Here is a 25,814-nt window from a genome sequence, read left to right as displayed (position 1 = left end):
GGGGAAGGGATGAGATGAGCAGTCTAGGATAGGAAAAAATGAGATTTAACCTGATCTACTGGCCAGCATGTCAGCATCAACCCAAGCAGCACTGTTCTGAAGCCTTGAAAAAGCTAGAGAAAGTGCCTTTTTTCATTGGCATGCCTGTGAATACCAGTTTCTAGCCCAAATGCAGAGCTCTCTCAAGATGGGAGGGTTGGTCTTACTGTGATGTAGTCACACTGGCTCCAGGATTTCTGAAGGTCTGTGTCAGAAGTCAAACACCAGTACCTCAGATTCAGTTTGTTGCATTGCTGGTGCGAGCTGCCCTCACCAAGGGCCGCCGCAGTAAGAGTGGGGCTCAGCCATCGTCGTGCTGCCGACCCCCTGCGCCGTGGGGACAGGGAGCAGCCGCAGCCACCGGGGCTGGGCAGAGCATCGCTGTCTGCAGCTGGCGTGGAGAGAGCCACAGTGCCTGGGGCCGCTGGTAGCCAGAGAGAGCGCTCTTGAGACGGGCTGTGTCAGGAAAACAATGACAAAAACACTTTTCCCCAGAGATCTTTCTCCCACTTTGTGCAACGGACCTCTCTGTTGACATTGGTTGAGCTCTGCCTCTGCGCGCTGGCATTGCGGAGGCTGATGTCTGGTAGAAGATGTCTGAGCAGCTGTAAATCCTTGTATGGCAGCGTGGGAGCAGCGCCTGATGTTACAAAGGCCGTATCAGAAAGGGTTGCTTCCTCTGTGTAGCTCATTGCAGTTGTCTGTATTAGCACAGTGTTTTGTTGCAAGTCATGCACAAGATTTCAGCCAGGTTCAGTTTTGTAACTGGGTTATAATAATCGCAATGTCAAAATACGGCTCCCCTGAGCCCCCGGCCTCCTTCCATCCGCGTGTAGGAGCGCCGAGGACGTGCTGCCCAGACATCCAACCCAGCTGCTGGCTACGAGCAGCTTCACATCCCCACCACAGTGTCATCGGCTGCCATCCTCAGAACAGCGACATCGTGTCCCACGCCTCCAGCTGCCTGACCTAGGACACTAAGATTTTTTGATTTCTAACCTGACTTTCTTCATGGCCAGTCTGTTCATCTCATGCTAGTACTGTGATTTAAATCACTGCCTTCTTGGGGCTGTTTCCACTCCCCTTGCTATATTTGTACCCTACAACCGTATACCCACTCAGCTGTCAGTTTTCTGAAAGGTTTTGAACAACTCCAAGTTTTTGGGTTGTAGATTTTTTTTGGGTTGCAATTTTTACTGTTGCCATTAATTTATAAACCCGCTGAAGCTTAGATGTCCGAGGTTTTTCTTGTAATAAGATTTTCCGGTAATCTTGGATTGACCGTGCGATCTGTCATCCAGGCTCTGCAAGGGCCATAGTCTCCTGCCTGGGGAGATTCAAAAGTCTTGGAGGCTGAGGTTTTGCCAGGCTAAAATTGGGTGTGAAGACACCAGTGCTCCATGCTGCCTGGTGGGGTGTCCTGTCCTGCCCCATCCCATCCCTTCCTGCTGGCTGCCCTTTGCGCCCGCAGCAGCCTGTCCTCGGGGAGGGCTGCGGGGCTGCCCTGCGTCCCCTCTGAAAACCCCATCCCTGCTGGCATCTCCCGTGGCCGGGTGCGTGGCCTAACAGTAACGAGCAGTCAGCGGGTGCGGAGTGGGGTAATTAATTTGAAAACAGTTACCAAAGCCAAATCACCAGGACTTCTGAGTACAGATGTTCCGTGTCTCGGCTGGATTAGCAGTCCTGCCGTTCGTCTTAAGCATTGTTGCTGTGCCTTCGTTTGCCAAGGAATTTTGTTTTCTCCGATATCCCTGCCATTGTATTTCAGAAGAGCTGAGGAAATAATTTGTCTTGCTTTTTCTGCCTCTGATTCTGCATTTTAAATAGCAGGACTGCTCACACTGCAAACTACTTTCTTATGACCAGAACCAAACAAACTGGGGAGAAGAAGCAGCAAACGTGGAAAGCTGGTTGTTCAGCAGAGTTCAGGGGAACTCGGGGGGCTTTCTAGCACACTTGTTGGTAGAACAGCTCATTTTGGCCTTCTTATTTGGCACTGTTTGTGATTTCATATATTATGTATCAAATTGTGGGATTATTTTAGACAAACTGGTGTGGAAATGTGACCAGCCACACGACTTTCTTAATGCTTTGCTTTCTGCTTTTTGGCAAACGCTTTTAGCTCTTCCTAAAGCAAAAGTTCCTGTAAATTTCATGTTCAGAAACACAAATTGTGAGGCAGCTATACTCCTGGTGGAGACTTGTGGTGTTTGTGTTTACGTCCTAATGGTGCTGGATAAAAGCCAGAGTTGGAGAGTTTTTGTAGTGAGGTTTGGTCGTCATGGCAAGGAGCCTTTTTTCATTCTAGCAATGAAAGCCATAAGCGTGGGGTTTAAAATTAAATAAATAAATGCATTTTTTTGGAACCAAGACAGGGTCCAAGCCAAGCTTAGGCTGTGTCTTTGAGAAACGTTTAGCAATGCTTAGAAGGCCAGCCCGGGTACTGGCAGGAGGGGTGCTGTCGCGGTGAGTTGCGGGGTGGAGGGGACGGTCCCTGAGTGGCAGTGGGCACCCGACGGGCTTCCAGCAGCTCGGCTCCTGGTTTGTGGCCTTCGCTGTGCCTCCAGAGAACGTGAGCTGTCCTGTTCCCAGTTGCCTGTCCTTTGGGCTTGTCCCGCTCAGATCTCTTCTAAGAAACATTTCTTCCGTGAGGCAAGTCAGCCGAGTGCCTGAAGAGGGCTGCCTGCTGCCCAGTGAGAGGAACGCAGTTAGCCACCTCTTCCCGGGGGCGTCCCTGTCTCCCTAGCCCTGTCCCCCAGAGTTCAAGGCTTTGGGGTCAGGCACCGAAGAGACATTTGTCTGATGCTGAAAATACAATTGGTCCTCGGTTGAAAATTATAATTAAAGGGCTATTAATCCCCCTGTGGCAGACGGGACTGATGCAGCTTGCGGTATTGGTCAGAAAACGCTTGCGAGCAGCGCTGGTAGAGCCGGGGCGGTTTGAGGCCTGCACGCTCAGCTGGCGCCCGTCACGGCGCACCCGGGGCGCTGGGTTTTGCCCTCCTCTCGTCCTCCTGCCCGGCTCCTGGCCCCGAGGGAGGCCGGAGGGCATCGGGCGCCATTGGCGAGGCTGGGCCCCAGCTCCACCTCGAGGCAGGAGGAAACGGGTGTCCTCCAAGTGTGCCGTGTTCCCTAGGCAGCAGGCATGAAGGGTGGAAAAAGGCTTTCCTGCCGGCCTGGATTTTTCATTATTATCTGAAAAGGCTACTTAAGAGCAAGTGCATTTTAATTGAAACGAGGGTGCCTCATGCATGCAGCAGAAAAGTAACTATGGAAGCCGGGGAGCAACAATGAAGGCTCTGTCAGGTGCTGTGCTCGTGAACGACTGACTCATGGAGACCTCTGGAGCTCTGAAGAATGTCGTTTTCTGTGTTTTTGCTGCTGTCTTCTGCATTAATGATGCCAGTAACCCTTAATTTTGTTTTCTACTGCAAACCTTTTCCGTTTAAAATGCACCACAAGTCCTAAGGGTCAGTGGCCGTCTCCACCTGTCTGTGTGACAGCTCAGAGCTGAGTGGCTGCGGGGTCACAGTTAATGGGCTCTCTGTGTCTGGAGGGGCTGCTCTCTGCCACTGTGTCCTGAGATGGCGCTGGCCTGGGTGAACTTGTGCAGGGGAGCTTGAAAATGTCACAGCAGTGCCTTACAGGAGTGGGGAAACAGCAAAAACTCTGTTGAAGACAGTCGAAATGTGCCTCTCTGATGCCCGGATGACCAAGAGCACCCTCGCTGCAGCCTTGCTGAGGTGCTGCTTGTCGCTGTCATCTGAACTGCCTTGAATGACCGCTGCCAGAGACGAGGAGACATTGTCATGTCAGACACGAAGATCAAATGGGCAGCAGAAGCTCAGATCTGGGAAAAAATAGGGAGAGGCAGGGAACTAAAAAGAGTGGAGAAGCGTTATTGATATTTTGTATTTCTGTGCATTGCCACAATTGTTAAGAACTGTTCTAGAAACCACCTCAGGCTGTAATCCTCTATGACAAGAGAACTAGAGACCAAATTTGTGTTAAAAAAAAAAAAATCTCTATCAAACTTGCTCAGCAAAGCAGAGAGCTGTAAAGCAAGTCCTGTGTTGGCACCAGCAGGAGTGGGAATGTAAAATCCATATGGGATGTAATGAAATTTTCACTGACCTTGTGTGGGAAGGAAACTCTTGTCAGCAGGGGAATGTGAAGGTTTTAAAAATGTTTTGTTACGAAACTGGTACCTTAGTATCCTAGAGGAACGTAGCAGAGATTTTTAGGAGGCTTAATCCACAGGCAGTTACCCTTTGCCTCCCGAGCTCCAGTGAATGCCACCGCTCGCTGCCCAGGGCTTGGCTGCGGGCGGGTGCGCGTGGAGCAGCGATGTGTAACCAGGCGTGCTTATCCAGGGAAGCCATTTCCGAGGAGCTCTGCGGATGACAGCACCAGCTTGCCATCTTGCATCCTGTCCCTGCTCGGCTGGAAAGCTGGGGGCTGTAGGAAGCCATGGCTGCGTAGGTGGCCGTGAGGTGTCACAGCTCAGAGCAGGCTTTCTGATGACAGCAAAGCTGCAGTGCTGTGTACATGAGACCTTTCTGTAAGGCCTGGGCTGTTTTTCAGCAGCAATTGCAGTCCCAGCTACCAAGGACAGGACCAGCCTTCAGGTGTGATGACTGACTTCTGCGTTGTGGAGCCCAGCTTCCCCAGGCGTCGCGGTCCATCTCTGTAGCAAAACCAGGGTTAATATTGCCCCGTGGTGTTAAAGCGCCCTTGCCCCCCACGTAGCAGAAGCAGCAGTGAAGCGCTCCGGGTGCCCCTGTGCTGCTCCTGCAGAGGAACCCTGCAGCACCACAAGCTGCGTGTGGGCCAGGCCGTGGGGCAAATCCCAAAGAGGTCGGCGTGTCCTCAGCACTGGCTCTGTGTGGAAGCCCAAGGGGATCCCACGGCAGGTGACTGATTAAATTTGGAGTTACCTTTCTGTTTTCAGCACACTCATTATTTCCAAGGAGCTTTTGCTTTTAGGTGACCTTCATGCAGCCTGCAGCCCCCGGTCCCGTTCCTGCCATTGCTAAATGAGCCAGTAATGAGGTTGCTGCAGGTGTCCTTGTTCCTGCAGCTCTCTGAGCTCACCTGCCAGGCTCTGAGTGGCTTGGTGTTCGGTATGTGAAGGGATGTTGAAAAAGAACACATTCTTACCACAGCAGTTTTAACCTCCTCCACGTGGGATCCTTGCAAATTTAAAGAGCTCGGAATTGTCCATAAATTGTTTATGATTTCAGTCAGTGCTCTGCACGGTTATTACATAAAACTTTGTCAATTCAGCATCCAGCATGGAACAATAATTGCTGATGTGCCACTGCAGCCACCAGCTCTGCAGGGCAGGGGGTGAGGAGGAGTGCCTTTATAGCACCGGCTTTCTGCAGTTCCTTGTCAGGTCCTCTGGAGGCGTTCAGGTGACCGGTCAGCAAACAGTGTGTTGGTTTGTAAGTGAAGAATTCAGAATTTCAAGTAGTAATAGATAAATTGAAGCATCATTGTCTGGTTTCAAAAAGGTAGTTGAACAGCTCTGAGGGTCTGTGTACTTATGCAGCTGTTTATTTTGACAAAGAACAAGTTTTTAATATGAGACTGGTGAATGAAATTCTTCAGCTCTCACTTGGAAAAAAAATCTGTTGACTTTAATAAGCCTTGAATTAAATCTGAGGCGCGTGAGGGAGCCTGCTCTAGCAATGCCAGTGAGATTTCCTCTAAGACAAGACAGACAATCCTCCTGTGGGTGTTTGTTGCTTACGCTGTGTTTTCTTTTCCTCTTGTGTGCATTCAGAAATCCGCACTCAGCTGGTGGAGCAGTTCAAATGCCTGGAGCAGCAGTCGGAGTCACGCCTGCAGCTGCTGCAGGACCTGCAGGAGTTCTTCCGCAGGAAGGCTGAGATAGAGCTGGAGTACTCCAGGAGCCTGGAGAAGCTGGCTGAGCGGTTCTCCTCCAAGATACGCAGCTCCAGAGAGCACCAGTTCAAGTAAGGAGGCGTTTGCAGGAGCAGGGGGGTGCAAAATGATGGGCCAGGAACTGGTTCAAGCACTAGGTCTGATAGTTTTTCCAGGACTTTCGCTGCAGCAATACTGTCCTGTGCTGCTTGAGTTGGACTTGCTAGGTACTTCTTTGAGCAGTAGAATAAAAAATATGAATTAGGGGCTTGGAAGGAGTCACGGCCTTGTATTTTTTTTTAAAGGCTTGAATTCGGTCGCTGATTTGATTGTGTGAATAACGGTAGGCCCATTTCATAAACCCTGGTTTCTGTGCGCAGTCCAATCTTTCAGTGTCAGAACGCTTCACATTGCACATAGATCTGCTTACAGGCTCAGACTTGGAAGCAGCTTCTGGAAATCTAATTTATTACAGTTTTTTTGAAAATGAAATATGTATGCTTTCCATGTAAATATTTTAAAACAAAGCTTTGAAATAGGACGTATGAGTTGGATCTGGAATAGTGTGAAACTCAAACCGATGATGAAAATTATAAAATCCATGAATGTGTGAACGTGTGCAAGTTTTCAAAAGCAGCCTCTCTCCAGTGTAACCACACTTTAAAGCTTGGCTAAAACGAGAGATCCAAAAAAAGGAAACTTGAGGCAGGATCTGAGCCTGGAGGTGAGCGGGTTTTGCAGTGAGGATCTGGAGTCTGTGCTGCTGGTGGCTGGGACTCCCAGGCTCCCGGCCACACCGCGGTCCTCTCGGAGGAGCTGCTCACTGGTCTCCTGCTCCCCCACGGGTGTGCTCCCCGGGGCCTGTCGGGGACGGCAGGCTGGGGTCTGCAGGACAAGGCTCCGTGAACACACGTGCAGTTTAGCAGCCGCCACGCTCTTTGTCGGAGCAGCTGGCCGCCTTCCTCGCGAGGACCGGCCCTCCCTGGCTCTTCTGCGGGCACGGGGCTCCTGCTGGCGGCGTGAGCGGTGCCCCCGTGCCCTGGCTGTTGGGGTCTGGGTGCCAGCACCACGCAGCAGCGCCTGCAGCACGGAGGCCTGTGGCTGGTTCCCCTGCAGCGCTTTGAAATTCCCTGCCTTTGTCTCCCCACTGACAGCTGCATCTGTAAAATATTCTTTCAACAGGGAGTGTGTCCTTTGCTGAAGATGAAACTGGTGTAATTCAACCCATTGGCCAACAACTACAGCCACTTTCCTAGAACACAGATTTTTGCCTGTTGGATGCACTTAGCTTGCTAGCCCCTGGCACTTTACAATCTCTCTAACCTCCTGTGATTATTTTTTCCCATTTCAGCCACAACAGCAGCAATTTCTGCTGTTACATTACCGAATCCTATTTATTCCATATTACTAAATCCCATTTAATCTGTTTACTCGGTCTCTCTAGTGAGCAAGGATTTACTGTTGTCTTACGCATAAGTCTGCTCAAAACGAATTGCCGTTCAGGTTCTGTCTGTCCTTTTTGCAGCTGACTGCTGCCTGCCAGCTGTGTGCTGCTGTCTGGTACGTCAGGGATAACAATCCTGGGGAAGGAGCTGTTGGTTTGGGGCTCACACAGTTGTTCTTCAAAAGATGGGCACCTGCGAAGGCCACCTGTGTGTGTGCCTCCTGTCAGCTGAGAGCCGTATCAGGGCACTTCTGAGAGAGCTGGGGGAGTTGCTTGTTTTAGGTAAGATGCTAGAAAGGTGCTCTGTACCGCGCAGCATCTGCAGGTGACAGCGATTCTCCACTTTATAAAACACGCAGGCCCCAGGGCCCAGTGTTTTGCAGTGGTATTGGTAGCGTTAATAGGGTCAGCTGGATTTGTGCATGCTTCTGCCCAGTCCTCGGATGCCTCGCTCCGTTTCAAGAGAGGGACAGCAACATTTTCTTTCCAAACCTCTTTGTATCTACCTGTTAGTAGGTTCATCTGCGCTGTGGTCATCGCAGAGGAAGGCACTGCTCTGCCGCGGCACGCGCCCACTTGTCTCGGAGCAGAGCCCGAGCACAGCACACCCCGTAGCAACACGTTGGTGTGACCGAGGGAAGCGGTGTAGGTGAAGTGTTGGCAATGAATCGTTTCAGCTGCCTTGTTTAGAGGGTCTCAGCGTGTCCCTGTCGCACAGGGGTGTTCTGCTTTGGTTGTATCATTTTTGGAAATTTTGGTTTGCTTTAATACTAAATAAAATGCGTGGGAAAGCAGCGCAGGCTTGTTTTAGTGTTGTTGAAATGGAATGTGTCAAGATTACTTGCTCTCATTATGCGTGAAATGCTCACAGAAATTTCCCTCAGAGGAGTTTTTCTGACCACCTCTGGCTTCCAGGCAGGTCGGGGTCTCGGATGCCCCTCGGATGCTCTCTCCCGGCAGAGCCAGGCGTGGACGTGCTCGCTCTCATGGCGCTCTGGCTCCGGGGCACTTCTGGGTTTCCCAACCCGACATGTGCTGCAGTTCATGGAAGTCTTTGTTGTCTGCAGCGTGGGCTGGATTAACGCGGCGGTAAATATTCAGCATACATGAATATTTTCATGTTGTGCACAGACGCTTCATGTTAGCATTGGATTTAAAACATTTTCTCCAGCACTGTTTAGCGGACTAAATGCGATGTAACAGATTGCGTGGCAAACGGGCTCTGTTCTGACCGGAAAGTGACGGCTGTATTAATAGCACGAAGCGGAAAGAAGCAGCAAAACTCCCCTCCCTGGCAAAGCGCTGAAGGGATTACTCTCTCTCCCTGACTTCACTGGTTTGTCTTAGGGAAGAGGAAGGTTTCCCATCTCATCCAGACCAACGGATGGTGAGGAAAGGCGCGCTCCTGAATTACCAACTGGCTCTGCCAGGCTTTGGTTGCCTTCCAAGAGCCCTCGCTCTCCTAGTGGCCACCAAATGGCTTGCTGCTCTGCCCCAGCTGCTGCGAGCGGGCCCCTGCCAGAGGCACGCCCGGGGCCAGGCTCCGCAGCGGGTGCTGCTCGGGGCCGCGGAGCTGCGTGGCCACACGCGTGTTCTCCCTGGGCACTGAGCTCCGGGGCTGTCGGCCGTGCAGGGCAGCTCACGGGCTGACACAGAGAGCGCGTCCCAGGCCATTTCTTCTGGACCCGTACCAAAACTGGGAGCGGTTCCAGGTACACCCGCCTCAGCAGCCGAGTTACAAGGTGGGTGCATTGCTACAGGTCAGAGTTCACCTGGGCAGATGCAGCAGCGATCGAGAGACGTGAGTTTAAGCAGGTATTGCCCTTCAGCAAGGGCCAGCGAGAGTCACTGGCGCTGGGGCAGGGGTGGGTTGGCTGGAGCCAGTTACGGGGTTCAGCTGATAGGCTGCAAGTCGTCACGCCAGGGTAATTAATTCACCTGTGGCTGGTGCCATATCAGTATTGTGGTTGGGACAAGTCCAGTGTTCAAAATAAAACTTGTCAAAGTATTACAGATAAACGGGTGGCTGTAGTCTTACTTGTCTGAGATTCCAAAGGTTGGGGAAGTTGTGGAACTGCTCTAAGACTTTGCTTTCTCCCAAACAATTAGGGCAAGATCTAGCCACCTGGTTTAGTGACAATGATCACATTGTCTTGTGTGTTTAACTTCAAGGCTGTTTACTTCTGGGATAATGCACAGCTTACTGTATGCGTTTAGTTAGTCGGATGCAACGTACTGTCTAATATATTACCAGACCTTTCCCCTTCCGCTCTCAGCGTAAGCCTGCAGTTCAAGTTGCCTCATTCAGGATTTGCTGTTACTAACCAAGTGAAGCGTGAAGCTCAGGAAAGGTTCACACATCGCTGTTGTGCCTCCCTGGCAAACAGATGCTGCTGGCTGCGTGCACGTACCGGGAGAGGGAAGAGACCCGAACGCAGGATCCGTGTGGTTGGGTGCCCCGGCGCTGGCCGCCCCTCTGCCCTGCGCGACTGCCGGTGGCAGGGTGCTGGTGTGGCTGCCTGGGGCGCGGGGCGCTGCCTGCAAGGGGCAGCGTCGGCTCCAGCCCCGCGCTCCGGTCCAGGACCGGCGGCGGTGTTCTCGCAGCAGGGTGCCACGTCCTGGCTCCCAGCCCGAGAGGAGTGGGTGACCGGTGCGTGTGTGATTTGGGGCTGACTCGCACGGTTTTTAGGTCTTCAGACCTGTTGCCCAGAGCACCCGCACCGTGTTGCTGCAATGTTGCCGGCCAGCCTTTTGCAGACCGTGCCTTTTTAAAGCACGGTTCTGGAGCTGCGGAACAGAAAGCTCAGCAGGTGAGCGGGATCCCCTTTGCTGAGGTAGGGCAGATTGCATACAAAGATGCACATATTTCTTCTGTTGAGTGGGGTGAAGTGCAGGGCTGTGCCCATGGTGAGCATCAGAGCATCCATCTCCTCTGCACAAAAGCCTCTGTCCTGCCCTGGAAGCCAAGGGAGGCTAGTAGGTAAGGATGAAGCCGTGGGAGAGGGAAGCCTAGGGCAGCAGGTGTGCATTCCTTGGCTTGATCGAAACCCTTGCGTGTTGTACTGAGAGTGGGGCAACGCCTGCACGCGTCCCTGGGGCCGTGTCCCGCCTGAGCTGGGGAGGCTGCTCGGGAGCTTTGGTCCTGCAGTACTGCGAGGTGGGTGCTGGCAGAGAGCTGGTGCCTGCGAGGCGAGGCCCTGAGTTGGGCTTTGTGGCTGGGAGCTGCGCCGTGCAGCCTGCGCCGCAGGGAGCCGAGGGGTGGCAGCCAGGACGCGGGGGCTCGGATGGAGGCGCAGGGCTGCGCCTTGCAGCCGGTGTCGCCTCCGCTTTGCCGCGTGGTTTCTTTCTCTGCAGTGACGAACATGAGACTTGTGGTGCCGTTTTTTAATGAAAACTGCTTCTCTGCAACGTTTGTATCTGGGAGATGGAGCTTGCAGAAAAACCAGATGTCCTGGGACTTGCGGGAGGACTGATGGCTGGCAGCACGGTGTGGGTTATCACGCAGCAGTGTGGTGGTGGTGGGGATGGATCGTTTCTGATCTGAGCAAATCTGAATAAACACAATGAGACGAGAGTTACCACTTTTTTCCCCCCGGTACATATTTACGTTGTGGCTGTTACAATAAACCCCTGCACGCCGCTGAAGACCTCATACCGATACCACAAAAATAACTAGTAGTGAGCTCAGAGATCCAAACTATCGGCATCTGATGCGGAAGAGCTGGAGGAGCAGGCTGGCATTGTGTCTGCTGCAGGGTCAAGTGCTTGGCCGTCTGCTGCAGTGGTTTCTGTGTGGGAAGACGAGAGGAGCTCACGCTCTTCTCTGGGGGCATGGTGAATTCTAGCAGCTCTGTGCTGTTGAAGAAGGCAACGTTAATATGCTGACAGCGTTCATTTGAAAATCGTGTGCCTTCTTGACTTGTCTGCTTGACATTTTTGCTTCTTTTCAAATTTCCCTAGGAAAGATCAGCACCTGCTTTCCCCTGTGAACTGCTGGTACCTGGTTCTGACACAGACCCGTCGAGAGAGCAGAGATCATGCCACCCTGAATGACATCTTCATGAACAATGTCATCGTCCGGCTGTCGCAGATCAGTGAGGATGTCATCAGGCTCTTTAAAAAGGTAACCCCAGCTGTGTTGGAGAGCCCTGCACAGGGAGAATATGTCCTTATGTTTTAAGTGTTTTTTTAAAAAAGAAGTCTTTTGTGAACTTCTACACAAGTTGGAGACTTTTTTTTGAAGATGGAAAATGAATTTACTTACTGGGCATCTGAATTTTTGAGACTGCGTTTTCCTATATTTTTGGCATGGGAGTGTTTAACATTATAAAACACTCGGAGAAGTCCTAGAGAAAAGCCAGACTTGAGATCAGTTGGAGAATTGCTGTTTTTTGATCGTGGTCCAGCAAGGCAGTGGGGATTTGTCAACAGAGATGGAGTCAAAGTTGCACCCAAAGCTGCAGCCAGCAGTGTTGGTGTCCGGGCACAGCCTGTCCCCTCTGCCCAACGATGGTGTAAATGGGTATAAGAAAGCCAGCGTTGTTAAAAAGCAGAGAAGGGTAATGAGACTTTTTAAGAAGTGTACGTCACCTCTGGTTTTCTCACTGAGATAGGAGTTTGAACTCTGTAACATGAAAATGGAAAACCACAGTAAGGCAGGCCAAGTAAAATTCTCAGAGGCAACTTGCTGAAGAGATGGAGCAGGGCGAGCCCTGCGGGATGTCTGACTGCACAGGAGAGGAGCTCTGAAGTCACTGGTTATCTTGAAATTTTAGCCCAGCTGGACACTAAATTTAATGTGATGTTTTTGTGGCTAGTTTCCTCTAGTTTATGTATCTGACCTAGCAATTAAACTGCAAGGGCAGGTTTGGACTTCGTCTTCTGATACGGGATGTCATCCCTTTTCCCGTCCTGGTTAGTTCTAAGCTGGTCTCAGTCTCCCTCCCATTTGCATTTTACTCTGAACCCAGTTTTGAGACGTATATTAAGACTATCCTTCCGCTTCATAAGACTGTGATAGTACATATTGTTTTAAACTGTAGGACAAATCCAGTCATCGCTTATACAAGGGCGTAAAATGAAGTATTTTGACTGTGGTAAGTCAGTCTTCTCCCATGTCACGATGAAAGTATTTCATCCAGTCAGCAGGATTATTTCTTTGTTTTTCCTCAGTCCTCTTCCTTCTTCCTCTTTTTTGATTTTAAATTTTAAGACACAACACTTACATTGTGTGGAAGTTGTTTCTCCTTTTTCATCCCTCCCCCATCCTCTGCCAAGTGAGGTGAAGTAGAACCGACTTCATCTGCAGCCTGCAAAAGCCAGCCCTGCTTTTAATCAAAGGGAGGCTTTGCAATTGGGTAGTGGGGATCTGTGATTTCACTTGCATTTGTCCCTTGAGGCTTAAACTGTAGCGGGACTCACACGTCCCCAGGAATAATGATCAGCTAAATCATTGAAAAGGCTTATTTTGTGTCATCATTTGCCTTTAATGTGGGTAGGAAGGTTGACATTTTTGGCGATATGAAGGTTATTTTTTTAACCTATTGCATACTGCGCCCAAAGTGGAATCAGGCAGCACTTTGCAGCAGTGCTTGGTGAGAAACGTGTGGGAATAAGAGCATCCTGATAAAAGGTTGTTTTAGGTATGCAGTCCAGCCTTGCAGCTGGTGTTAGATTGCTCAGAGCAGGCGTCTTTCAGTATTTTATCCAGTCTGGCTTTGAGTATAATGACCAAAGCTCATCAAGCGCTCCTCCTGGGGAGACTGTGCCGCACAGCGCTGATAGGCAAATAAAGCAACACCAGAAGGGTTAAAGGCATCCGCATTGTGGTTCAGCTGTTTGGTTTTGTTGCAGATTGCTTTTTGATGGTAAATTAGGGTAACATTTTTTTCCAGAGATGTCACTCTTAATTCCTCCCATCTAGAATTTATTAATGGGTTGTGACATGCTGCGGGTACGTGGAGGAACTGGAAGGTTTTGTGCATTGTGCTTCCATTATGTAAATGTAAACAATCGCAGCAAAGCAGCAGCTACGTAATGTCTGGGGTTTGAGGATGGGCATAACTGAGAAGCAATCGATCATCGTAGTGGTAATTTGCCAACAAAGGTGCTGAGTGCTGAGATGCTTCTCCCCGTGATTTCCCCCAGTCTGCTCAGTGCTGCTGTGGGCTGTTCATTAGTAAATTGGGCCTTCGTGTTTTGTTCAGCTCCACTCGAGTGTTGTGCCCTCCCAGTGACCTGCAGCGTACGGTCCCTTCCCTTCCCCTCATCCTGGCGTTCACCATTCATCGGCTGGACGCGCGTTTTGTGGTGAGCGGCCAGAAAGCCTTCTGGAATGACCCAAATCCAAGAGAGGAAGAAGTATGAGCTCGTGGGGTTAGGTTTCCAGCGTGTGAGCTGCGGCTGGCTCAGTCGAGTGTCTACAGGCCTGACCTCGCTTCAGCTGCGGTCCGTGTGATGGTTGTGCCGGCCGCCGCTGGCCCTGCAGAAGGTGTAAGGTGATTATCAAACGCCAGAGGAGAAGGTGATGGCTTACAGTGCTCGGATCACTGCTAAATCCGTTCTTGCAGGCGGTGGCTGTGTCTGGCCAGCCGTGCAGGTCGTGTGGCTGCAGGTGCACCTCCGAGTTGCAGCAACAGTGGCTTTGCCCTGAAGGGAAGCTGCGAGCTCCTCTCAGCGTTGGAGAGAACACAGCTTCCCTTCTGAACTGAAGGCTGCGGGTTTCTTCTGCGGAGGTTCAGCTCAGGCTGGTGACCTTGGCATCAGGGAGTTTGCCTGCTGCGTCCCTTCCATATTTTCCACTTCCTTCTTGGCTTAATAAGTGACAACTTTGTTAGCTTTGAAAGTAAGGAGGAAGCCTTGTAGGGAAAAATGCAACCCCTCCTCTCATTGTTCGTTTCTTTTTAATATCACAGAGCATTGTGAAATAGAGGGAAAAAAAAAAGACTACAGCCCTTGGGGAATCAAGTTAGACCGCAAGTTGTAGAAGTCCGCGGAGGACTCAGCAAGGGCTGGTTTTTCAGGACAGTGACGAGGTTTAGGGTTTTGATGAGGTTTGGTGGGGTGGAACATGAGTGTTTTCCTGCAGCCAGAATTTGAAACTGCTCCTCCCTGAGCATTTTTATACAGAGTCAAAGAGAAATTATAAAACCAGATGTCATGTTGGTAAATCAGTGTACATCACTGAAATCAATGGACCCACTTTGTCCATGGGCACTGCAGGCAATATATATCCAGTGTTGTGCCTTTAAAGCATTTATGTTTTAAAGTTGTTAGTAAGGTGATCCTGATATGTGGAAATAGCTTTTATTATTATTATTATTATTATTATTATTATTATTATTATTATTATTATTATTATTATTATTATTATTATTATTATTATTTTAATTTTATTATTATTTAAATTTTTTTTGACGTTGAAAATAAAAAATGAAACTGCTGGCCCTAAGTCACACAAACACACACAAACAAAACAAAACAAACAGAAAGAAAACCGTCAAAGCTAAGTAAAGCTTAATGAAAATAGAAAAATAGGTGGGGATTGAATTCCTAGAATTGGCAGATACAGTTAAGTATAGAAGCAACAACTTTTAAAAAAGAAGTGTGCACTAGTACAAAATACGTGCAAAAGTGCCCTCATTTCACACGCACACGTACGGTATGTGCATAAATGTATTTGTGTGTCTGTGTGTCTTTGTGTATTACAAAGAAGTACTGGGAAAAAGGAAGAAAGCCATGAAAAGTCGCTGATAAAATATGAAGGCACCACTTGATTCAGACAGCACCTGCACTGTAAGTTGCGAGAGGCAGAGGACGTGTTGGGTCAGTACCTGTCAGGATGCATTTGCACTGCTTTCTTCCTCATCCCTGCTGTTGGGGAGGTGGGAGTGCAGTCCCCCAGGCCCAGCCCCTGCCCTTCTGCTCTGTGCCCGGTGGCATCAAGTGAGGGAGCACGGCATTGATGTGACACCTGCGCCAATCCTTAGTGAGGCACGCTCGGCTGGGTGGTGGCAGACGGCAGCGACGCGTTTGCTTTGCAAGGACGGAGGCCTGCAAGTCCGACGCCGTGGGTAGTACGTGAGGGGTCCGGCTGGCATCAGCTGGGTCGGGGCACAGAAGGCATCCCCTGGGGACGGGAGCTGCACTGGGGTTACTTTGGTCTGCGGGGGTGCTGTGTCCCCCCAGGTGCGGATTTGGGAGCAGAGGCTTGGAGAACTCCAAGGAAGAACTCTGCCTGCCTGCAGGGACTGCACAGGCACTGTTGGCACCATTTTTGTTTAAGCACAATGATAAATGTCACATAAGCAATCGTTAGCCCTTTTATTGGCCTTCCTGGTATTTTTGAATCACATCCGAGGAAATCCTACTTTTAACTGTGGAAACTTGTCTCCTTCTTGTGCACGTGCAGAAAAAATGTACTGAACTGGGGATTCACCCAGAGGTGGTCTCAGGGCTGAGCTTAGAGATGCCTGTAACTGGTACTGGTAAAGAGAGGAACCATGTGCAAAATGTGACTTAGATCTGGATTTGGACTTTAGTTTTGTTACAAAAGAGGCAGTTGTTCCCATCTAGTGATTTTTTTTCTTCCGCCTCTCCTGGTTGTGGAGGATAGGAATTCCTGTCCTTTGTGATCTGGGTACGTGGTATGGCTTGGCTCATCCTTCGAGCTCATGTCACGCAGCTGAACCCCTGCAAACTGAAGCGTAGCAAATAGCAACTCACTTGGGCAAATTTCCTTGGAGCTTCCAGTCCGAGTTGCGTTTCTGGTGCAGGAGAAGATTATTAAGGCAAACATTAGCGTAGCAATAGGCAGGCAATAAATGGAGATGCTAAGGCACATAACCGCGGAGATCCGACTGAATCCCTCGCTGGACTGCATCGTGTCACCACGAAGCCTTGCAGCACGTCCTCCTGGCGAGCCCTGGGCAGGGGACGCGCAGCGGGGCCGGGCAGGCGTTCCCCCGTCCTGCCTCCTGCTGCGGCTGCTGCTTCCCGGCACAGGACAGAAAAATACACATTGGAGGCAGAGCATTGCTCTGTCCGAAATAACTGTGCCGCGGTGTTCCCCAGTGTGAGATTTAATTACGTGCCATGACAGTGAATTTAATTATGTCCCATACTGCGGTGCCCTGGATGGAGATTTAATGAAGAAGTGGTGTCTGTCTGGAAGGGAGTTCTTTTCTTCTTCTTTAACACAAGTATTCTTTGTTGTCCGTAGTCATGTCGCTTCTTCCTGTCACCGTGTCTGCAGCAGCAGGGCTTTTAATAAACCTGCTAAACTGAAGGAATTGCTACTCCGCTAAGCAGCCATGTTTTTTAGTGGGAATGGCAGGCATAAAGCAAACAGCTAAATTAGAGTTTGGGTTTGGTGAACGGTGCCAGGGAGCTTGAATGTGCTGCAGGATGTTTTGGCTTTGTCTCACAGAAATATACAAATGTAATTTGTCTGTTGCAAAAAGGGTGGACAGCAAACTAGGAAGAGAGGTGAGTCTTTCAGCTTCTGCCTGCCAGAGTTCGGGAGAGGCTCCAGCACTACGAGGCTGGATGCTGCTCTCCTGGGTGCTGGGGGGCTTTTGACCATGCCGAAGATCGCTGTGGTCTCCATCAGTGGCTTCCAGAGACCGGTTTACAGTGTCTATAAGCAAACAGGTCTTTAAATGTAGTACACACCTGTGGTCCCTCAATGGCAATGTGACTCATGTGAATGCCAACTGAGCCATTTTTTGTTACTCTATTTAAGAGTCCAAAATTAGGTTTGAAAATTACAGCTTTGTGGACTTCCCCGCAACCCTACGGGACTGCCCCACAGGAAACCTGGGGCAGGGGCAAAAGCTGCAGCTGGCTCTGGGCCCTGGCTCTGGCCACAGGCCTGTCCTCTGCCGGCTTGGGGAAGGGCTTGGTTCAGGACCCGGGGGCTTAAGTTTGTGCAGAGGGGTCAGTGGAAGGGTTAGATGCGACTGCTCCGATCTCTTACAGCCGCGGGGTCTTTGGGTCCGAGAGCCCCAGCTCTACAGACCCCTAACTAAACAAGTCGTATCCTGGAAGTCCCCTTTTATCTGGGGGTGACGCATGCTTCCATTAGCGCTGTTGCTTATTAGCAAGCCACAAGTGAGACTCTCGAGATGAGCCAGTGAATGCTGGCTTTGGTGCGAGGGGAGAGGGGCTGGGGTTTCCTAGCAGATGAGGTTTCCAGATGGTGGGGGGTACTTAGCACCTCCTGCTAATTGGCATCTTCTTGGCACCTCACGCGAGTGTGAATGGGAGCAGCATGCATCAGTCCTGGCTTCTCAAGATCTGACTCTTCCAAGTACTCTGACACTAGTTCACAGATAAACTATAATTACTGCATAATTCGCTGAATGCGGAGTGCTTCTAATCTTTGGTTTCCTCACTTCCCTCTTTGCATTAAGTTCTAACTTTTAATAGTCTAAGGTTAAACTTTTCATGTGTGTAGGTTGGCCAGACCTCTGGGTCATCACCCATCCAATAAACCAGCCGGCTGGCTTTTCTGACTGTGCACAAAGATGTTTGAGCTTATTTGAGAAAAATCTGAAAGAAACTATTTTTTTTAAATTTTGTTTTGTGTTTTGGTGGGGATCTATACTTAGTTTAAACACATCTTCAAGTTGCAATTAATGTTTCCTTGCCAAGCAAATTCCACAGAGAGATTTGGGGTGTAATTACGAGGGAAGGCAGGAAGGCAGTGCATGCGCATCTGCAGCAGCATCCAGTCACTGGATTGCTGAGTAGGAGTTGACTTGATCTGCAGCCAAGGTTAAACGAGCAGCAGCTCCCCCCGTTGTGGTTGCTCCCGTGAGCTGTAGGAGGTAGGCGACGAGGTCTGCTTCGTCCTGCTGGGAAAAGGTGGAAAAGCAGGTTGATAAAGGGATTTCGACAGAAAAGGGGGTGGAGGGAGGAGGATGCCGTGGGCTTTTAATCTCGCAGTGAGCTTTGTCTTAAGCTTGCTGAATTTCGGCTGTTGTGAAGTTGGAAGCTTCATTATATAACCGTGGCATGGTCATTTCATAATAGTGTCCTGCCTGAGAGAGGCTTTGGTTTGCTCAGGTCAGATTAGTGAAAATGAGCTACTGAAGACAAATAGAAGAGGGAGGTTAGGTCATGGTCGAGGTGAAAGTAAAATGAAATACTCAGGCTAGGAAGCCCTGATAATCTTCATTCTGAAATACCAAAGTTGGTGGGAGATTGCAAGTCTAGCAGCAGGTGTCTTTAATAAACCTATCAAATCAAGATAGATTGACAGGTGATACTGGACGGCCGGAGACTGTGAACAGAGATGATTAATGTGCCCACGGATGTTTATGGTACGATTTAAGTTATACAGGAGAGTTCATCTAGTGCTAACACACAGCCAGCTCTGTGAGGAGAATGCAGCAGCCACTTAACCACGTTCAGTAGTGCAGTTTTTGTTGGGAAATAGGCAAAGTCGAGCTGTAACACACTCTTCTGGCGGTAGAGAAGGCCCTGCTTTCGTGCGTGCTGCCAGTCTTCGTGTGAAACAGGTCACCAAAAGGGAGGAGAGTACACATGCTAGAGCCACACGGGGAGCTGACTGTGGACTGGAAATAAATTTTGCCAATGGAAGGGAAAAAAAAAAGATTGCTGGTAATTCCAGTTTCATCCCTGTGTGCTTGCAGGATACATAAATTAAATTGTATGTGAGGTTCTGCATCATGGGCTCGGAAGCCCAGGTTGGGTGATGCATGGACAAACGCAGACCACAAGTGAAAATGCAGCAATTCTGGAATAGCACGAGGGTTTGCCGTACTGCCAGTATTCGTGTTTGTGATTACGCATTTTATTTTGAAAAGGATTTGTAGAAAATTAAAGGAAATCAAAATGCTGGTTTATTTCTAAACTTCACTGTCACAGGCAGATTGGAAGAAGAGGCCATCTGTATTTTGGTTTTAATGTTTAGAAATGGAAAAAACAGAGCCCAGATGTGGATTGGCAGCCCTATTGATGCTGTCTTTTCAGCTTCTGGAGCAGGAAGGATATTAGACAGGATTTGTGAAGTGTCGTAAATAAGGCCCCTGGGGCATTTCTCATGCTGCGGGGCTGTTTCATTAAAAAAAAAAAAAAGTCTGTAATTAAAATGTGCATAGTTTAGTTAACTCCAGTGCAGAACAAGGAACAGAGAAGTCGTGTGTTTGCCAGGGGAGCCACGAGAGGGCAGGTCTCAGAGGGGCAGAAGGCATTTAAGGCAGGCATTACCAAAACCCAGTTGTGCTGCCAAGGTCCACCCACTGCATTGTAAACTGAAAGAAGGAAAGAAAAACCCTACAGGCATGAAAGCAATGTGAAAAATGCAGCTAGATAGTGGCGGCATAAATATGTTGCTATGTTTTTGTTCTCTGTGGGATGGGTGTGAACGCATTGGCTGGGGATTACCAGGATTCTCTTGGACGCAGGAGCTGGCTGGGCTTGGAACAAACCCTTCTTGCTTCACAGGGATCGGCTTCGCCCTCAGTTTATGAAAGTCGGGGGAAAACAATTCCCCGCTTCCTGCCCGGCCAGCTTGCCAGCATTCGCGGGCTGTGCGCCCGCTGCCGGTGCCGCGACGTGCCACGATGTGCCGAACCAGTGCTCTGCCAGCGCTCGGAGCCTCCCGCACGCCTCTGCTCGGCTCGTCAGGAGAAAAGGCTGTCACCTTGCCTCCTCCCAGCCTGAGCCGCACACGTGTGTGGTTCCCGTTCCTCCTCTACGTGACTTACGTCTGCCTCCGGAGTTTGTTGTGGCGCCCTTCAAATGAAGTCCTCCTAGGCCTCGTTGTGCTGGGGCCGTGAGCCCGTCGCAGAGCGCCCGACCTGCGCGGGGCCTGGCGAGCGCCTGAGCGGGGCGTGGGCCGGTGGGGTCGGGCTGGCACAGCGGGGTGGTCCTTGGGAACCATGCCAGGGGAACGGGATTGAGAGAGGTGCATGGAATGGCTGGAAGTCCTCTAGTTTTACTGCCTGCTCCAAAATGTGTTTTCCTTTCCAAAATGCATGTTGTGAGCATAACGGAGTCTCAACCTTTGCTCTTTTTGTCTTCCAGAGCAAGGAAATTGGCTTACAGATGCATGAAGAACTCTTGAAAGTCACCAACGAGCTTTACACGGTAAGGGATGAACTCATCCTACTCACGTCTAACCTGTGCAGCGAGGGGAGCCCAGGAAATTGATTTGTTAGAACAAAATGTCTGTTAAGCATTACAGGTACTTTAGGAGTCTCTCTCACCCTCGTGCCATCATGCAGTACAACACGCTTGCTAGAAACATTTCGCTCTTCGCTGGTTTTGGTGGAAGCAGAGGAGAAGTTCCCAGCTGTCCTGCAGTGAAGAGCTTCCATGTCTTCGTCAGGCAGTGGATCATGCCATCTAACTGTGTCACTTGAGCACAAATAGAGATGTCTTGGGCATGATCCAGGACGATCCCTGGTGTCTGCAGTGTTCTCACCTGCTCTGCCTTCTACACAGTGTTGCCCCTTTCAATTTTCGCTTGCTTGGTGCCTTCTGCCAGGTGCTAATGGCTTTTGAGTTGTGCTCTGAGTTGTCAGTGCTAATTTGTGGCTGAAACTTGACCTGCTTATGAGTCTGGTGGCCTGTGGATGCTGGCTGAACATACCTTCTGCTGATGAATTCACAGAACTTCTAACTAGCATGTGCTCCCCTTCATCTCGCTGCTCTGAGGAGCGCTTTGGTGGCAACGCAGTCTGTGCCTCCAGATGAAATCATATGTCGTTATTCAGGACACCACTCTTCAAGTAGGTTTTCATAGTAAAAATCTTTGTGTTGCTTCTGTCTCTTGCCCCATAGGATTTTGTTTTATTTTATTTGTACTTTAGGTTTAATGAAGCAATATAACATCTGTCTTATATAGGAAAACTGAGATGATACATGTGCTTTCTTCAGTTGTAACTGTTACTGGTACATAAATTACATTGTAGTAGGTTTACTCCTAAACAATGATTTTATTCCATCTTTTTGAAAAATAGGCCTAAACAATAGACCACGAGTGATCGTACTTGAAATTTCTGCCACAAATCTTCCTCTTAATAGTTTTTTTTCTGCACTGGTTGTTGAAGGACTCGGCTTTTGTGAGTCCTGCAGTGGGGGTGGACAGCCAGGTTGGATTAAAAAGCCTGCGGGAAGGTTGGGATTGCATCGTTGGTGGCTGAATGTCACAAGGTGTGTTAGCGCTAGTGACTAATCCAGATTAATTGCAGCAGCAGCACGGCAGGTGCAAAACAAAGAATAACAGGGGTTGGGCTGACCTTGGTGCCTGTGGACCGGTGTACTCGTAACCCGCATGTAGGACAGGAGCATCACTGGAAGGACACAGTTCAGTCGGTCTGAGGATCAGAAGTGAACTGGAGGCTCAACTGCAGGAAAAGGAAACTGCAAAGAAAAGCAGAAAGTGTAATTTTGGTCCTCTTGGGTCTGTGGCAAAACTCACCTTCAGAGGAACTGAATTTTCACTCCATTTACTGCTTTGCTCCCGCATGCAGAGCAGGATGTGTTTGAATGGTCAAACAGACCGGAATGGGTGGACGAGCTTTGTGTTTCTTTTGAGCTGACCTTGCTGCTAAGATAACAAAGCAGTTATGTCACAGAATCACAGAACGGCGGAGGTTGGAAGGGACCTCTGAAGATCATCTGGTCCAACCCCCCTGCCAAGCAGGATCACCTAGAGCACGTTGTGCAGGGTGGCATCTGGGCGGGTTTTGAACATCTCCAGAGAAGGAGGCTCCACAGCCTCTCTGGGCCACCTGTCCCAGTGCTCTATCACCCTCCCAGTAATGAAGTGCCCTCTCATATTCTGGATGCAGTACTCTGGGTGGGGCCTCATGAGGGCAGAGTAGAGGGGGACAGTCACGTGCTGGATGGCAGCACAGCCCTCTGGTGTATGTCATCCCGCTGGAAAAGTGTGGGGAGAGACAAGCTGATTTCAGAAATCACAGTGAAATATGAATGAAAGGAGGCCTTATCAGGCAACCAAGATCATCTTAAATCTCTTCAGTACAGACCAGCTTTCCTCTAGTCCATGTTTTTTTGTCCTTGAGATAGCCGGTGGAAGAGGCCTAATTGCATGCTTGGCTTGCAGGTTGGTCCACTGTGGTAGTGTTGTTTTGGGACATATTTGGGGCTGGGCTGATGCTGGCATGTTCATCACAACATATTGTGTACTCAGGAGCTGCACGTTCAATAACCGTGACTCCTGACAAAATCAGGTGCAGAATAAGGACGACTGGCTCAAAGATGCAAAGCTTATTCTTGTAAAATGTCATTCATCTGTAGGCCGCACAAGGAAACCATTTATCTCGCCTATGGCTGAACCATGTATCCATAGTACATTTGTGCCCTGGTTAGGTCGCTTTCTCGGGCTTTGAGAGGAGAACTCTGTGCAGTGTGTGGAAACAATATAATTTTTTACAGGCTTCTGAGGCATTCACTGTCTCAAACTTAAGTCAAAATAACTAAATTCATTTTAGTTCAGCCTCGTTGCTGTTTTGATGCAAGTCTCCCTGCAGACTCTCTCTGTGGCAAGACATAAACCCCCCAAACCACTCTGATTTTAATTAAATAGGAAGTAGATGACTTTCATTCTGAAGTAGGAGTACCTGTGAGCAGTTTTGTACAGAAATAAGCTCTGAATTAAAGCCGGTTTCATTAATTTGATTCTTGTTTATAGACTCCTGCAGATAGGTTGTCAGGTTAGAGTCTGCAGAGGTCTGATGTTCTTGTATGCCTCTGCTCAGGGGCCGCTTTCCCTATTGTAAGCATTTGCGTTTGAAGAATTCAGGCCAAAATTAGGGTAAGAAGAAAAAAATGGCCCCACAGCAACGTTCTAGTAGTGTTTCCTGTAAGCTCTGTGTAATGATGTGCAATTTGATGTATGGAAGTAACGACGTGCTATTTGATGTATGGGACTTAGCCGTAATGCAGACAGGCTCTAGCTGAAGGCGGCACACTCAGGTTCGTGTCCATACTGTGATACGAACTGGGGTGATTCTTTGTCAGAAGGTGTTACGGAAGGGGATTAATAAGTGTGAAATGAATTGTATTAATTAGAATAATATCTGCAGATTCCTTACCCAGGTTAAAAATAAGCCATCAGTCTTTGTGTGCCAGCATGAACTGGCTGGTGGAGGTGTTCCCTTCCCGCAGCGAGCGCTGTGACGTGGCAGGCCATGCCTCCCTGCTGAGCAGATATTTTCTGCAAGGGTCGTGCTACAGAAGTCGCTGACTGGCTCACACAGTAGAAATACAGTGGTACATCGTGCTCTGTTACACCACAGAAACCCACTGAAAAGGCCTTGTGTTTCTTTCTTATAAGAGTGGAATTGCTGCATCGCGGGCAGGGAGGATGGCAGGCGGCGCCTGTTGGTCTGGTGGATGCGCCCCTTTCTTAGACCAGAGAAGAGGAGAGAGGAGTCTTGGGCTGGCTTTCCCATACGGCTGTGCTCACCTCTGCCGTTTGGGGCCCCTTGACCTCAGGAGGGCCCAAGCCTGCGCTTAGCAGGGGTCAGGCAGCCTCTGGTCTGACTGCAGTTGTGGGTCAGGACCTAAGGATGAGCTGTTGGGAAAGATGAAGCGCTTCCAGCTGCAGACAGCAGGCAGTACCATTTATGGCTGGTATTTTGGCAGCGGCCTTTATTCAGAACTTGTTATTAATATCGGAAAACAACTTGTGTTGTTAAATAACTAATGAATATTGGAACATATTTTTCTCCTTCCACTGCAGCTAATTAACTTATTTGCAGAACAGATCCCAGGGACGCAGCTGTGGCAGTTTTTCTTTATGAGACAATAGCACAGGACAGGGGCAGCGTGACTTTGTTCCGGGCGCTGGGAAGGCATCAGGGAATTGCGGATCAAAGGGCTGATTGCTGCAGTGTGGGCAGACCTCATTCAAAATTAAGGCAGATATTAAAACAATCAAAAATATCCCCTGCATTTCCAAGCACAAGCTGCGCTACATGGCAGCAGACGAGGAGCGCGGTTGGCAGCGAGCTGTTCAAGGTGTCCGTTGCAGCAGTGTGAGCTCTGAGGTGTGAGGAGAGCGGTTTAGCCGACGGCCGTGTTCAGTCCTTCGCACTTTGTTGAAGAGACCTTCAGGGAAGCTGTAAGCGTGGCTCCCATGGTGCTTCTTCAGGGTCAGGCACGGAGGAGGAGGAAGGGCCTCTGTGGAGTTCCTCTGGCCATCGCAGAGCCGCAGAGGCCTGCTTGGGGCTGCCGGGGTCCTGTGGGGTTCGGAGCCGGCGGCACGGCCTGGCCTCTGCCTCCCGGTGCGGGAGCCGGTCCCGTTGGGGGCAGCCAGGAGTGGGCTGTGACAGCGTGAAGGTCGGGGCTGCGGTGGCCTGGGGTGAGCGCAGGCAGCTGGTGAAGTAATTAGGCTTTTCTTGTTAGGTAACTGGGTCGTAACCTTGAGATCTCACAGAAATTGTGCAAATTGGTCCGTCGCCCAAACGCTGGGCTTTGCTGTTGTGTTGCTTTCTGGCCTCTCTGGGTGCTGGAGAAACCTTTCTCATTATTGCCAGGCTGTGCTGAAGTGCGGGGCTTCTCTATTTCGCTTTCCTCCGAGTTTTTCACAAAAAGGTGGTGGCAGATGATAAGGAGGTCTCAGGGAAGCCCTTCAGTCCTTCTCCTTAGGAAGAACCCAGAAAGTGCCTGTTTGATGTGTGTCCTTTGATGTTCGCTGCCAAAACTGCAGTTTGAAATATGTGGCTCGCATTTGCAGGATTTTGAAACTGACCATCTCAGAAATAAGGCACAAGCCTTTGCTTGCTATCCCTTGCAGTTGCCTAAAATTATAAATCCCAGAGCCGGCACGTTTGTGCAGTCTTTGGTGTGGCATTTGGAGCTCATTTGTAGCTGACATCTGTGCTTGGCGGGGGAGGCGATCCTATGTTTCAGCCTCAGCTTGTCCAGGCTGAAAGCACCGCAGTTTATGCTGACAACCGCAGCTGAGGAGAACTCTGTTTTCTTCATCCAGGGTTGCGTGAAGTTGCTCTGCATTTGTGGGTTCGTGCTCCTTTTTAACTCGGGGGTCTCTGACCCTTCAAGGCTGCTCTGGCACCCGTGGCGTTGCTGTGCGGTGCTGGGCTCGGTGCCGGGCTGCTTTTCTGGAGCCCAGGGAAACATTTCCCTTGCGGTGCTGACGCTCAGCCGACATCTGAGGGGAGCGTTTGCTGAGCGAGGAGGGCGTCCTTTTAGTTCAGCTCTGCCTTCGGCCGTCTGCCGACCGGCGCTGGGTGTGATGTGACCACGCCGTGCTTTCTTCCCCTCCAGCCGATGTGCCCCCTGCCCGCGGGACAGGCACGGTCGCATTCCTTGCGGTGTGACAGCACTTCTCTTGCAAGGGATCAGTGTTGTCCTATTCCAGTCAGAGAAGGAGAAACGTTGAGGTGGAAAAGCTCATCAGAGGGCATGGTGCAAGGATGCT

General features: G+C 50.0%; 1 protein-coding gene across 4 annotated transcripts in view; it reads left to right on the top strand.

Moving 5' to 3' along the window:
* Positions 1 to 25,814, top strand: part of SRGAP3 (SLIT-ROBO Rho GTPase activating protein 3) — a 106,164-nt gene that overhangs the window by 41,549 nt on the left and 38,801 nt on the right. For all 4 annotated transcript variants that reach the window (XM_040568317.1, XM_040568319.1, XM_040568316.1 and 1 more), the window contains exons 2-4: positions 5,828 to 6,020; positions 11,333 to 11,495; positions 20,426 to 20,488. In XM_040568317.1, the coding sequence (XP_040424251.1) occupies positions 5,828 to 6,020; positions 11,333 to 11,495; positions 20,426 to 20,488 (419 nt within the window). The remainder of the gene's footprint in view (positions 1 to 5,827; positions 6,021 to 11,332; positions 11,496 to 20,425; positions 20,489 to 25,814) is intronic.

The sequence above is a fragment of the Cygnus olor genome, chromosome 10, assembly GCF_009769625.2.
Source record: "Cygnus olor isolate bCygOlo1 chromosome 10, bCygOlo1.pri.v2, whole genome shotgun sequence".
Classification (NCBI taxonomy): domain Eukaryota; kingdom Metazoa; phylum Chordata; class Aves; order Anseriformes; family Anatidae; genus Cygnus; species Cygnus olor.
Note: the sequence above shows the minus strand (reverse complement) of the source record. Positions and strands in the feature narration are given on the sequence as shown.